Source organism: Peromyscus leucopus, chromosome 8b (assembly GCF_004664715.2).
Source record: "Peromyscus leucopus breed LL Stock chromosome 8b, UCI_PerLeu_2.1, whole genome shotgun sequence".
NCBI lineage: Eukaryota > Metazoa > Chordata > Mammalia > Rodentia > Cricetidae > Peromyscus > Peromyscus leucopus.
In genome coordinates this window covers 78,518,703-78,531,907 of record NC_051086.1, presented here as the reverse complement: position 1 = coordinate 78,531,907, position 13,205 = coordinate 78,518,703, and the positions used below count along the sequence as shown (strand labels likewise).

The 13,205-nt window shown below is 50.8% G+C and overlaps 1 protein-coding gene across 1 annotated transcript; it reads right to left on the bottom strand.

Annotated features, from left to right (window-relative positions):
* Positions 1 to 2,565: 2,565 nt before the first annotated feature.
* On the bottom strand, positions 2,566 to 12,546 carry Cpsf4l (cleavage and polyadenylation specific factor 4 like). The gene is made up of 7 exons (XM_037201131.1): positions 12,444 to 12,546; positions 11,785 to 11,835; positions 9,519 to 9,671; positions 6,321 to 6,416; positions 5,465 to 5,558; positions 4,952 to 4,997; positions 2,566 to 2,716 (listed from the first exon to the last, which is right to left on the bottom strand). The coding sequence occupies exons 1-7, from the start codon at positions 12,544 to 12,546 to the stop codon at positions 2,570 to 2,572; spliced, it is 690 nt and encodes a 229-aa protein (XP_037057026.1). The 3' UTR covers positions 2,566 to 2,569.
* Positions 12,547 to 13,205: the final 659 nt, after the last annotated feature.

The following is a 13,205-nucleotide window of genomic DNA, read 5'->3' as shown; positions in this document are numbered from 1 at the left end:
TGAGCTGGTGGAGTTCATGGGTGCATGCTGGTGCCAGGTGTCCTGCAGAGTTCTGTCACGTGCACTGGGTCATTTTACCTGCATGACAGCCTGGGCATGTGGCTGCTTGTGCTCTAGATTGAGGAAGCGGGCTAGAGGAAGTTAGGCAGTTTTTCTACATGCCTGAAAGCTATCACATAGCATCCTAAAGTGATTCAAAAGGGTAGCCGAACCCTCAAACTGGCCCCTGGGCCCTGTGTTATGCATTGCCTCAGCAGAGCCCTCACGCTGAAGGAGGCTAGGTAGCCATCCTCCACCTAGTCCTTCTGCAAGCTGCCTTCCTCTATACTGGAAAAGTCCGCTTAGCTGCCCCTTCTTCCCAGTAGATAAATGGCATTGTGTCTGCTTCGTCATGGTGGAGAGTACTGTCCTGGTCACTGCCTTAGCTCAGCGGGATCAGCCTTTTCTATATGCCCATGCCTAATCCCCCTGTGAGGGGGAATCTTCTCTGTCAGTTTGGCTGCAGTCACCTAGGAGATACACCCTTGGGTGTGTCTGCGAAGGTATTAGGTTTAACTGAGCAGAGAAGACAGGCCATGAATACATGGAATCCATGTAACCATGCCACAGTCCATGGGGAGCACCCTCTCTCTGTACTGGGATCCCAGACTTCATTTTAAAAAGAAAAAGAAGCTGATCGCTTCTTTTTCTAGGCTTCCTTGAATGGATTCAATACAATCAGCCAGTTCATACTCCCACCATGGTCTCTCTAAGGTGGCTGTTTTGACATATCATTTAAAAAAAAAGAAAAGGCACAGAGAAACCCAGTCTTGGAAAAAACAAACAAACAAAAATAAAATAAAATATTTATTTCCAGGGCCAGAAAAGATGGCTCAGTGGGTAGAGGTGTTTAAAAAAGTGTGTGTGTGTGTGTGTGTGTGTGTGTGTGTGTGTGTGTGTGTGTGTCGGGGGTGGGGGGATTAATACAGCTTCACATAAGACACAGAATATATTCTCAAATTTACACATACAGGCAAACAGCTGTTGAGCTAAAAGCAACTGTTTGATTGCATTGCCCATTTTGGGGAGCACTAGAGGCCATTGACCCAGAGCAGTCTGCAAGAGCCTGGGAGCTGAGCAAGGGTACCGACTGACCTGGTGGAGTTCAGTGCCCTTTGCTCCACTGGTCACAGATGACCCCTCCCTCCCGCAGTCAGCCAACCTCTGCCAGCTCTAATTTTTGGCAGCTTGTTCAGGCACAGGATAGGTGGAAATAAGCCAGATGCTGTAGGCGGTTTCTGCATCCTGTATCTCACCGGGCTGATGGGGCTCACTGGACCACTATGTGCAGAATTCCCTGGTGAGGCCATGGAGCCCCGTCACTAGGAAGACTTCCAGCTCCCTTGCTAGAGGCTAGGTTTTGATGGCTCCAGCTGGTGCAGCTTCACTGGTATGGTGGCCTGGGTTTTGAAGAAAAAAGAGAAAGTTAAGATTATACCTTTTTATCAATTCTCCAAAGAAAAGTCCCCGAGTGTCCAGGGAACCACAGGCTGGTTTTCTAAAGAATGTATTGGCTTCTCCAGCCTCTCAGGGGTCTTGTTCAGGAGGTTGAGGTGGGAAGACCTTACAAGTGCAGCAGTTTGAGACCATTATGAGAATTATCGCAAGATCTGGACCCAAAAGACAGAGACTTAGGATTCACATTCAGCTCCCAGATTGCAGACAAGGTATTTCTTGATTTCCAAAGTTCATAAGTCAAACATACAAGAAAATAAAGGGTTCTGCCCTCCTACCTAGCATTCTGGTGAAACTGTATTTTCTTTTTGAAACTAGGTCTTGTGTAGCCCAGACTGCCTCTCTATATAACCAAGGATGACCTTGAACTTCTGATCCTCCTGCCTCCACTTTTTTCCCCCCAAGACAAGGTTTCTCTTGTAACAGCCCTGACTGTCCTAGAATTCTCTTTGTAGACCAGGCTGGCCTAGAACTCACAGAGATCACCTGTTTCTGCCTCTCAAGTGCTGGGATTAAAGGAGTACACTATCTGATTGTTTGGTTAAAGAGAAAAATCACAGTGCAGGACAGATAGTAATCTACCTCATAAAGGCATTGTTTATTTTTTATATTTTAGTTAATTATTTTGAGACAGGGTCTTACTATGTAGCCCTAGTACACCTGGACCTCGCTCTGCAGACCAGGCGACCTTCAACTCACAGAGATCCGCCTGCCTCTGCCTCCTCGGCGCTGGGATCAAAGGTCTACACCACCATGCCCAGCAGTTCAGTTTTCTTTTCAGACAAGGACTCACTCTGTATGTAGGCTTGTCTGTCCTGGAGCTCGCTATGTAGATTAAATGAGCCTCAGACTTGCTGTAGTCAGTCCTGCAGACGCAGCCTGCTGCATGCTGGGATTACAGGCATGCACCTCCCCACCAGGCCCTCGGTTCTCTCAGTTCATATCCCTGAGCCCCAGCATGTCATCCTCCTCTGCTGCAGATGTGGAGTCATGGTCTCCACCTAGGTGCTCGGCCCTCACTGTAGCCCTCAGCAGACCAAAGGGCTCTCCCTGCCCTGTGGGCTCCTTCACTTACCTATGGTGCAGGCTGGGCCCTTGAGCTGCAGGCAGGAGGCAGGGTCCACCTCTTCTGATGGTACACCCTGGGCTTTGCCTGGGAGGGGGCTGCTAGAATGGTGCCAGAAGAAGCTGGAGTTGCTGGATTCCTTGGCTGGTTGACAAGCTGCAGATAGAGTGACGTCATGAGAAAACCCTGCTCCAGAGACTCCCTGTGTAGATATGGTCACCCAAATACCCGTGTTCTGTGGTTTGGGGGTTTGTTTTCTGTATTTTGACATAAGAGATTGCTTTAGGGTGGTGGCGTTGGTTTGTTTTGCTGTTCCCAAAGTATCTTTTTGTTGTGGTTGTTTTTTTTGTTTTTCAAGACAGGGTTTCTCTGTGTGGCTTTGGAGCCTGACCTAGAACTCACTCAGTAGACCAGGCTGGCCTCGAACTCCCAGAGAGTGGGATCTGCCTGCCTCTCTCTGCCTCCCAAGTGCTGGGATTAAAGGTGTGCACCACCACCACCACCTGGCCATTTTTTTTTAAAATTAATTCTTTGAGAATTTCATGACATGTCTTGAGCATACACACACACACACACACACACACACACACACACACACACACACACACACACCAGAGAGAAAGAGAGAGATTTTATTTTTGAGACAGTGTCCCAGGTAACTCTGGCTAGCCTCAAATTCAAGATGCAACTAAGGGTGGCCTTGACCTGAACCTCCTGCCTCTACCTCCCCAGAGTTTTTAACACTTTTAACTACCAAAAGCATGCCTTTGGAAGAAGTTACCAGCTCAGTAACTTCAAAGAAAAGAGATTTGCCAAGCTTACGTTCTGTAGGCTGAGGTCTAAGACCTGGAAGGTGTGTCTGCTCAGCTTCTGGGCAGGGCCTTGTGCTATTCCAAGTGAAGAGGGAGCAGGTGCATGCAGAGAGGTCATAGGGTGAGCAAGGAAGCCGGGAAAGCCAACTTGGTTCATAACAACCGCTTTCATCAGGATCTAGTCCCATGAGGATGCTTGAGCCCTCCCACTAGGCACCACCCCAACACTTAGTGATCATAGCACATTCAAACCAAAACAGGCAATGTATGGATGATGACTGTGTGATGCTGGTCCAATAAAGCTGCTCCAAGCCCTGGAAGATCAGCCCACAACACAAAACACTCTTCTCATTTCCCTCCAACCTTTGAAGATTTATTTTGTTCTTTAATAAGTACGTGTATGTGTGTGGGTTGTGCAGGTCCACGCAGGTGCCCGCAGAGGCTGGAGGGATCAGATCCTCTGGGTGGTGGGGACTGAACTGGGGTCCTCTGTAAGAGCAGTGCCTGCTCTGAACCATGTGTTCAGCCCTCCCCATAATCTCTTCAAAACCATTCTCAGGTCTCTAGTTATAGAAAAAGCCGTTATCCAGGCGTGATGGTGCACGCCTTTAATCCCAGCATTGGGGGGGGGGGGCAGAGGCAGGTGGACCTCTGAATTTGCGACTAGTCTGGTTTACATAGCAAGTCCTAGGCCAGCCAGACCTCAACCAGAGCTAAATAGTGAGACCCTGTCTTTAAAAAACAAAAACAAAAAAGCCCTCAAAAAAGAGAAAGTGGGAGGGAAAGGGTGGGGGGGGAGAGAAGCATGAGGAGGCTGGGGGTGTTAGCTGTAGCTCAGTAATGGAACACTTGCCTAAGCCACCCAGGACTCTGGGTTCAATTTCCAGCACTGAGGTTGGGGGGGTGGGGAAGTATGATGGGCTGGGCATGGCCTGAAGATAGTAGTGTGCTGACCACTGAAGTGAGTTCTCACTGATACCTGGTAACAATGGGGATAATATGTGTCTCCCTGGAACCAGGGAAATTTATGAATTGTCATAGTCTTCATTCAGAAAACTGACTTTGGACTGTACGTCCTGGATTTTTGTCAGTGAAAAACATTCCTGTGGGACGTCAGGATGATTCAGTTGGTAAAAGTGCCTACTGCCAAGCCTGAGGACCTGAGTTCTACCCTGGGGACTCGGATGGTAGAAAGAGAGAACCAATTGTCCCAAGTTGTCCTCTGACTTCCAGACATTGACTGTGGCATGCACATATCCAGGTATATACACAAAGTAAATAAATAAAATGTAAAACACAGTAACAAGCCAAGAAAGGAAACCACGCCTGTGTTACCCAGCTAAAGAAAAGGAAGGCCTCGGGGTGATAATGGAGGGGTCCTACCCAGCGCAGAGATGGCATAGGATGGGGAGCGTGGGAGGAGCTACGGTATGCAGGTGCCCCATCCACAGGACCACATGTACCTTTTTCAGGATTGGGACTCAAAAGTGTGAGGTCTCCTGAGGATAGTACAGCGCTAGGAAGCACAGACAGGCGGGGGAGCCAAAAGACAGACACCGTGTGGACCCCCAAGTGCTGCACTTACCTTCACAATCCTGGGGTGGAGTGCGGCACTCATCTTGGGACTGAGGGAAAGGGGGGTGGGGAGGAACAGGACAGAGGGAGGGAAAGTGTGTGTTAGAGTTGTGCATGTGTGTTAGAGACAGCGCTAGCCTTTTATCCCTGCTCATTAGCATGCTCGGCCCCAGCCTGCTGCAGACTTCCCATGCCAGAGCCCCGAGGGAAGGAGGCGTCACCCTAAGCACTGCACAGAACTGCAGAGGACTCGGGGAATGATAGGAAATATTTCCACTTATTTCTAGAACAGCCTGTGAGAGGTACACACCGGCCCCATGGTAAGTACATGTTAAGGGAAAGAGCTGGAGTCCACGCAACCAATATCACCCAGACCTCCAGGGTGTGTGATGAAAATCACTAGGAAGATACTTGCTAGATAATCTCCCACTGAGGGCAAAGATATCCAGAAGGGTCTAGATCCAGATGGTAGGGCCCAGCACTCCAGTGGATTGAGGAGTGGACGAATCATACTTACTGCCCAAACTGGCACTTAGGTCCCTTGGGGCAGAAGCCGGTGAAGTAGTCGGGACACATTGCTTGATGGACATGGCGGTATTTACACAAGGGACCTAGTAGACAAAGAGCAAATGGCCAAGAGAGTCTGCTTCATTCAGAGGAGGGGGTATACATGATAGCTCGTGAGGAAAAGCATGCTGTGGTAGGCTTGCCTTTGGAAATAGGGCGAAGAAGCCTTCCTACCATTGGTGTCCCTGAAGCCAGGAGACAGGGGTAGAAACCTTGGCTCAGGTAAGGGCTGGGCATGTGGTTCAATGGTAAAGCACAGGTTGACCATGCTCCAGGCCCTGGGTTCCATGCCCAGCCTGGCCTTCCACAAGCACAAAGAAGGTGAGAACTTATTCAAGCCACCTTTCCCAGCAGCCTCTCCCAAACCAGTGCTAAGAATCACACCGGAAGGCACATGATCATAAGGCCTAGGGATCCCACCTTTTAAGTTTGGCTGGGAGCAGGGGAAAGGCTAGAACTTAAGTGGCATTCAGTACCTGGGAGCTGTGTCTCTCATGGACTAGACCTTCTGCTAGTCTTCTCAGCCCAGGTCCCACATCCACCCATTGAGGTGGCTATGGTAGGCTATGCATCCCCCAACCCTGCCTGAGAAGCCTGTTGTGCCCTATGCCAGGCTGCATCTTCCAGCATCTCGGGAGATTTCTCCACTGGCGTACAAACCTCGGATAACTTCAGAAAGGCTTTTCACTGGGGCATTTGTACGGCACAACCCCCCACGGGGACTATTCCTCCTCGCCTGCTGAGCACCCCCATCTGGATCACCCTCATCCCCCAGTGCATCCTGTCCCCGCCCACGGAGTTCTCACCATCCTTGCAGAACCCTTGGTCATACCAAGGGCAGCTCTGGGTCTTGGGAGCTGGCTTCACGTGGAGGAAGGAGCAGTCCTTGTTGCTGCAGGAACCTGAAAAGCCCGTCGTTCTTTGTATATAAGCAGGCTCACCCTTACGGCCACTTCAGCATCCCCACCCTGTTTACCTTGGCCCTCCCTCCCATGGAATCCCCTGACCCATCTTCTATTTGTCCATCTTTGGAAGACCTCTGCCACTGGAAGAGGAAGTTACTCTCTGGTAATCGCCACTGCGAACCCTCCACTGTTTCCAGAGCCCGAGGAGGGGCAGGGGTGTTTTGGAAGAAATACCAAGGACAGAGTAGAGCTTCCGCTTGGGTCCAGTGGGCACCTTTCAGAGGAACTGTATTAGCTGCGGGCCTAGGCTGTGCTGTGTCTATGCGGTAAACCAAGTCACTGCATTTCCACAAGGGGGCAGCCTTGTAGGCACAGGCTGCCCGCAGCTGCTGCTTTTAGGTTTCACTTAGGCAGATCTGAAGCAGAGAGAAGATTGTGACCTATTCTGTCTCCTTTCAGAGGAGAACCTGTGAAGTTTTCTGCTTTCACCCTCCCTCAAGGCCTACAACTGTGCTCTTTGGAGTTAACAGGAACTTCAAAAGGTCTGCCAGAGAGTTATCTTATACACGGGGCTTTTTTACAAGACTATGCTTCACCTGAGGAAGGGCTCTCTTGATTCCTAAGAGTTTTGTCTCTCCTTTCCAGCCCTTCCATTTCACAAATGTGGATGCCAGCCCTCAGGAAGAGACAAGTACCACATCTGTTCACTCAGCTTCCTCACACCAAAAGGACTTATTGGCACATCCTCAGCCAACTTGGTAGAGTGTTGCCCCCTGGGTTTGAGCCTCTTTAGGACTCAAAACGACCTCATGCATAGGGTTGGTCAACACCTGGGGGAGAGGGGATGTGAGGAAATTGGTCCAGAATTATACCCATATCTGTCCATCCCAGCTGCACATTGCTATATCTGCACCCAGCCAGCAGGTGGCAGCAACACTCCAGCCTCCACTCTGTCTTTTTAGCTACCCTGACTCCTTTCAAGCACTGGACATCCTTGGCTTTCCGGCTTCCAGGCCTCAACAACGTGTGTGCGTGTGCGTGTGCGTGTGCGTGTGTATGTGTGTAGGGCATGGTGGCACATTCCTTGGGAGGCAGAGGCAGATGGATCTCTCTGAGTTTGAGGCCAGCCTGGTTTACATAGTAAGTTTGAGGCCAGCCAGGGATACACAATGAGACCCTATCTCAAAGTGGAGGTGGTATGACTAAGAAAAATGAAGGATACACACACACACATACACACATACATGATATTTAAAAGACATCCTACGTAGCTCGGGCAGCCTTTGAATTTGAATCCTCCTTCCTCAGCCTCCCAAATACTAACTAGGGTTACAAGCATGCACTATCATGGTTTTGTTGTTGTTGTTTTGAGACAGGGTCTCACTACATAATCCTGGCTGGCTTGAAATTCTACATAGACCAGGCTGGCCTTAAATTCACAGAGATCGACCTGTTTCTCTCTGCCTCTTGAGTTCTGAGATAAAAGGCATGTACCACCACACCTAGCATATAATTATATAATTATTTTGTAGTATTATAGATATTCACTCACTGTTAAGAGCAAAACCTTGGGCTGGAGAGATAGTTCATTGGTTAAGAGCACTGGCTGCTCTTCCAGAGATCCTGAGTTCAGTTCCCAGCAACCACATAATGGCTCACAAACATCTACAATGAGATCTGGTGCCTTCTTCTGGTGCAGGCATACATGCAGGCAGAACACTGTATACATAATAAATAAATAAATCTTAAAAAAAAAACCCTTGGATTACGTATAATCATGAGTGTACACATCTGCCCTGAATTACTTACAGGCAAACCTGGCCCCATTCCTGTTTCCAGTACCGCATCTGATCACCAAGCCAAGAAACCCAGAGTTGAGAGAGTAAAAGGACATTTCTAAGTGAAAATGCTTTAGGCAGTGACTTCAGAGGACCAGCCCTAAATAGCTCCTTGGATGACCAAGAAGGACTTGAGGCCCCAAGGGAGGCTGGAGCAGACCTGACCACACAGGATAATTTTAGGGACCGGACTTCTGAACTTTGTGGCTTTATATCCACAGTGACCTTCTCTTTTTAACGAGTGATGCAGGCTTTCCCCTTTGGGAGGTAACATGACATTTTCATCTAAAATAAACGGTAGAAATAGAAGGAGAACAGGAAGAAGACGGGGTGTGGGTGCCTCCTGGGTACTGGTGACCATTCTGAGCACAGCTACCAAATGCATCTCATGTGGGGAGGCCTGACGGGCCCAGCAGGGATTGAGAAGTGGGTCTTCCAAGGCTATTCCTGACAGGCATCTGGGTGTGGATTAGCCATGCCTGGAGTGAGGAACAATATTCTTTTCCCTTTGAGGTAACTGCCGTGCTGAGACTAACAGACAGCAGATTCAGCTCTGCATCCTTCATTTTACTTTTATTTTTTATTGGTTCCTTAAAGGTTTATTTTTATCTTATGTGTATGGGTGTTTTGCCTGCATGTATGTATGTGAAGCATGTCTGTGCCTGGAATCCGAGAAGGCCAGAAGAGGGCATCAGATGGATGCCCTGGAACAGGAGTTATAGGCAACTGCCCTGTGGGCTCTGGGAACCAAATCCAAGCAGGTTCTCTGGAAGAGCAGGGCGTGCTTTTAACCACCAAACCACCGAACCACCTCTCCAGCCCCATGTTGGTTTATTTTTGAGACAGTTTCATTGTGTAGCCCTGGCTGGCCTGAAACTTACTGTGGCTTCAAACTCAGAGATCCGCCCGCCTCTACCTCCTGAGTGCTGGGATTAAAGTTGTGCACCACCTCAACTGACCCCATTTTTTTTTTATTATTGTTTTGTTGTTGTTATTGTTGTTTTCAGACAAGGTCTCATGAAGTCCAGGCTACCCTTGAACTTCTCTGTAGCTGAGACTGGCCATGAATTCCTGATTCTCCTGCCTCCGTCTCTCTAGGGCTGTGATTAGAGGTAATGCCCCACTGGGCCCAGCCTTGGTTCTGTTTTCTTAGGGTTCAGAGGAGCAGGCAGCTTGGGCTCAGTCAGGCAAGGCTGGCCTTCTGGGCCTCATCTACCCCTACCCACCCCACCCCACCCCCAGGAACCAGGCAGGGCATTACCGAACTTTGAGTGGAAGTAGCACACCGGCATCTTGTTGACGTCGTACTGGTGCAGGAAGTTGCAGCCATCACCCTTTCGGCAAAGTCCTCGGAGCCAGTGTTTGCACACCACCATCTTCTCGCCCGTCTCGTGCCGAAGCGGGCACAGCATCCCTGCGGATCACAGCACGGGCTGTAGGCCTCACCTGGCCTGCCTGGAGGGGTCCCCAGGACCTGTGAGGCTGCTCCTCCATCTTTGTCACCTCAGTGTCCCGTCACCTAGACAACCCAGGAAGGGATGGAACGGGGCAGAGGACCACCCTGGGCAAGAGGCTATCTTAAGAGATGGCGGGCCCATCTCCCAGAGCCAACCCCCAGGAACCTCCAGGATGCCTCCCCCATGAGAGAGCAGTCGCCTCACTCGACGGCCATACCCAGCCCAGCTCTTGGCAAACCCTAAGGGCTTGTTGTGTTCGTGACGTTTGCAGGGAGGGATTTGTTTCTTCCTTGTTTAAAAAAATTGTTTTTGTGTGTGTATGTGCACATGTGTGCAGGAGCCCTCGGAGGTCAGAAGAGGCATCTGATCCCCTAGAACTGGAGTTACAGACTGTTGGGAGCTGCCAGGTGGGCGCTGGGAATTGCAATAGGGTCCTGTATAAGAGAAGCAAGGGCCTTTAACTGTGGAACCATCCCTCTTAGTTTTTGAAACAGGGTCTCGTGTAGCCCAGGCTGGTCTCAAATCACTATGTTGTCAAGAATGACCTTGGATTTCTGATCCTTCTGCCTCCACCTCTTGAGTGCTGAAATTACAGGCATGGCCCACCATGCTCAGTTTATGCATGCGTGCTGGGGCTCACGGGCCTAATGCATGTTAGGCTACCCACGGAGCACCTGCTCAGCATGCATTCATGACTTCAAATATTGAGAACAACACAGCCTGCCAGGTGGCGGCGGTGCATGCCTTTAACCTCAGCACACGGAAGGCAGAGACAGGCGGATCTCTGTGAGGTTGAGGTCAGCCTGCCCTACAGAGCGAGTTCCAGGACAGAACACAGACATGAAATAGGTGACACTTACAACCGTCAGGCACTAGAAAAGTTAGATTTGGCCACCTCGGTATCTTTATTCAGCAGACACTGCCACCGGAAACGGAGGGTTGTGTCAAACAGGACTTGTTTCATGCATGACCAGGGCGTCCTTTTTAAGGGCCCCTTCCCCCTCCCCCACGCACATGTACACACACTTCTGGCCATCCCTGATGCTACGACCTTCCTCAATAGCAGCTTGATTTCTTTGCAAGAAAGAAGCCGTCCCTTTGAGTCCGATGACTCTGTAATGGACCTGGAAGGTTCTGGTTGCCCAGAGCCCTGGGTGGCCAGTGAGCACATTTCCTGTGTCATCCAAATATCCAGAAGTGGACACACAGGCTCCAGGTCCTCCTTGCCTGACCTCCTCCCTCCTGACTTTTAGGAACGGAATACTAAGGGTCCCCAAGGCACCCCCTTAAGGACCTCTTCACCTGGATCCATAGGCAGGCTTAAGGGGGGACCCTACTATTAGGGGTAAGGAATTTTGGCAACTGTATGTTTCTGTTGGAGGAACCTCAAAGTGACCCACAATCCAGAAGAGAGGGCCAGAAGCCTGGGGGCAAGTCAGGCTACATTTGGGGGAGGGATTTGAGAGGGAGGTCCTGGAGCAGCAGTGGTTATCACCCAAGAGACTACCTAAGGGCAGAAGAAACAGCTTGGGATGATGGGTCAGTTTCCATGGTGATTCAAGGTGGGGAATCAACCTTGAATTTAAGGGGCACTTAAAAAGGTTGGGAAGAGGAAGTCCTCTGAGGAGGAATGAAGACTGAGAACACATGCCAAAGGCCCTGACCCACCACTACCTCCAATAGGAAGAGAATGTCGGGGCTGGGGAGATGGCTCGGTGGTTAAGAACACCAGCTGCTCTTCCAGAGGACCTGAGGTCGGTTCCCAGCCCCACAGCAGGTAGCTCATAACTATCTGTAACTACCGTTCCAGACCGATCCAACACCTGTTTCCAAGGACACACGTGTTCACGTTTGTATACCCACGCACAGGTACACATAATTTAAAGAAGGGAATGGGGTAGCCCCAATACCCTGGTACATATGTCAGGGGTGGGCCACCCCCAGGCCACTGCTCTCCTCTTGAGGCTGGATCGTGTCCAACCCCAGGTGCCGATCTCACGCTCTCCCCCACACCCCGGCTGGTCCACACGGTCATCCCTGTTCCTGCCCAGCCCAGGCTGCCTCACTCACCTTTCCTACAGAGCCCTTTAGCGAAGAAGTTGCACACAGCTGAGCTGGACTCTGGAGAAGGAAACAGAGGAGATGATAGCTTCCCCAGAGCTGAACTCCCTGCCAGGGAGCCTCAAGTTCCTCCTCAGCTAGTCCCACCTAAGCCTCCTACGGGCTTGGATCTGTGGGAGCCCCCCCAAGCATTCTCTCTGGCTGCCATCTTTGGGCTTTTGTTTCTCATGTTGTTCATTTGTTTCTCTGTTTGTTTATGGGACAAGGTCTGACTCTGCAGTCCAGGTTGGCCTGGAACTCATAGCCATCCTCCTGTCTCTGCCTCTTGCTGGCCACAGTTTCTGCCATCAGAAGCGTCTGTCATTTGTCTCCCGTTGTGGCGACTGTGGGTCAAAGGTACCCTCTACCCAAGCCCTTCCCCCCACCCGGACCCCTGACTTCCAGAACCAGTCTCTACATTCCACTTAAACTCAACCCATCTCTGAGAGGAGGTGCAAGTCTTTGGGGGCAGCCAGGGAGGGAGCCCTGGAGGCCAGTGGGGAGCTCGGAAATCTGCCTTTCTATCCTGGACAGTGAACTACCCAGAAGCCCTGTAGGAGAGACAGAAGGAAGTCAGAGAGAAGAGCTCCGCAAGGACATGGGTAGGGGAACATGCCATTGCCACTCACTGTCCATGCCCTGGAAAGGCAGGAGCCCAGTGCCCTTCTGCAATTCCACATCCTGCTCAAAGGCAAACGTGAACCCTTCCAGCCCTGCGATGACCTCCTCCATCTTCGGTCTCTCACCAGGATCGCACCAAACTGCTAGAGGCCCTACAGGTGGCTCCTATATAATCTATCAGCCCTTAAGGGGCCAGGCCCTGGCTGATGCTTGCCCCCTCTGCCCCAGGTTACCTCTTGCTTCAGGGTGCCAGTGGTCAGGTGACTGCATATGACTCTGAGTGAACCACAGAGGCCCCACAGCTGCCTCAACCTTCCTACCCATGCAGGTGCAAGCACCCCGGGGCCCGACACCCCCCACACTGTTCACACAATTCCCATCCTCAGGTGGGGAGGGATTGGCAGACTCACACCTGCTTATCTCTGTCTATCACCAAACATAGCCATGCCAAACTAGTGCTCCCATGGTGTATGTGGGGGGCATAGCCACAGGTGAGCAAGGGAGACATTGGCACTCATTAACCTACCACAGCAGTGCCATATTCTGCCTGAGCGTGGGGTGGGGGGACAGAGGGTGTGGGACAGAGGAAAGCTTCCTCCATTAGGTCCCAGCCACTTTCCCTTCTCACAAGGCCCTCTGAGCCTCTTTTCTAGACTCAATGACAAGCCTCAAGTGTGCTCTTCCTGGAAGAGGGCAAAAGGAATGAAGGCCAGAAGAATCGGAAACAGTTGTATGAAGGGCCCTTTGTTTACCCTGCAGGCAATCACAAT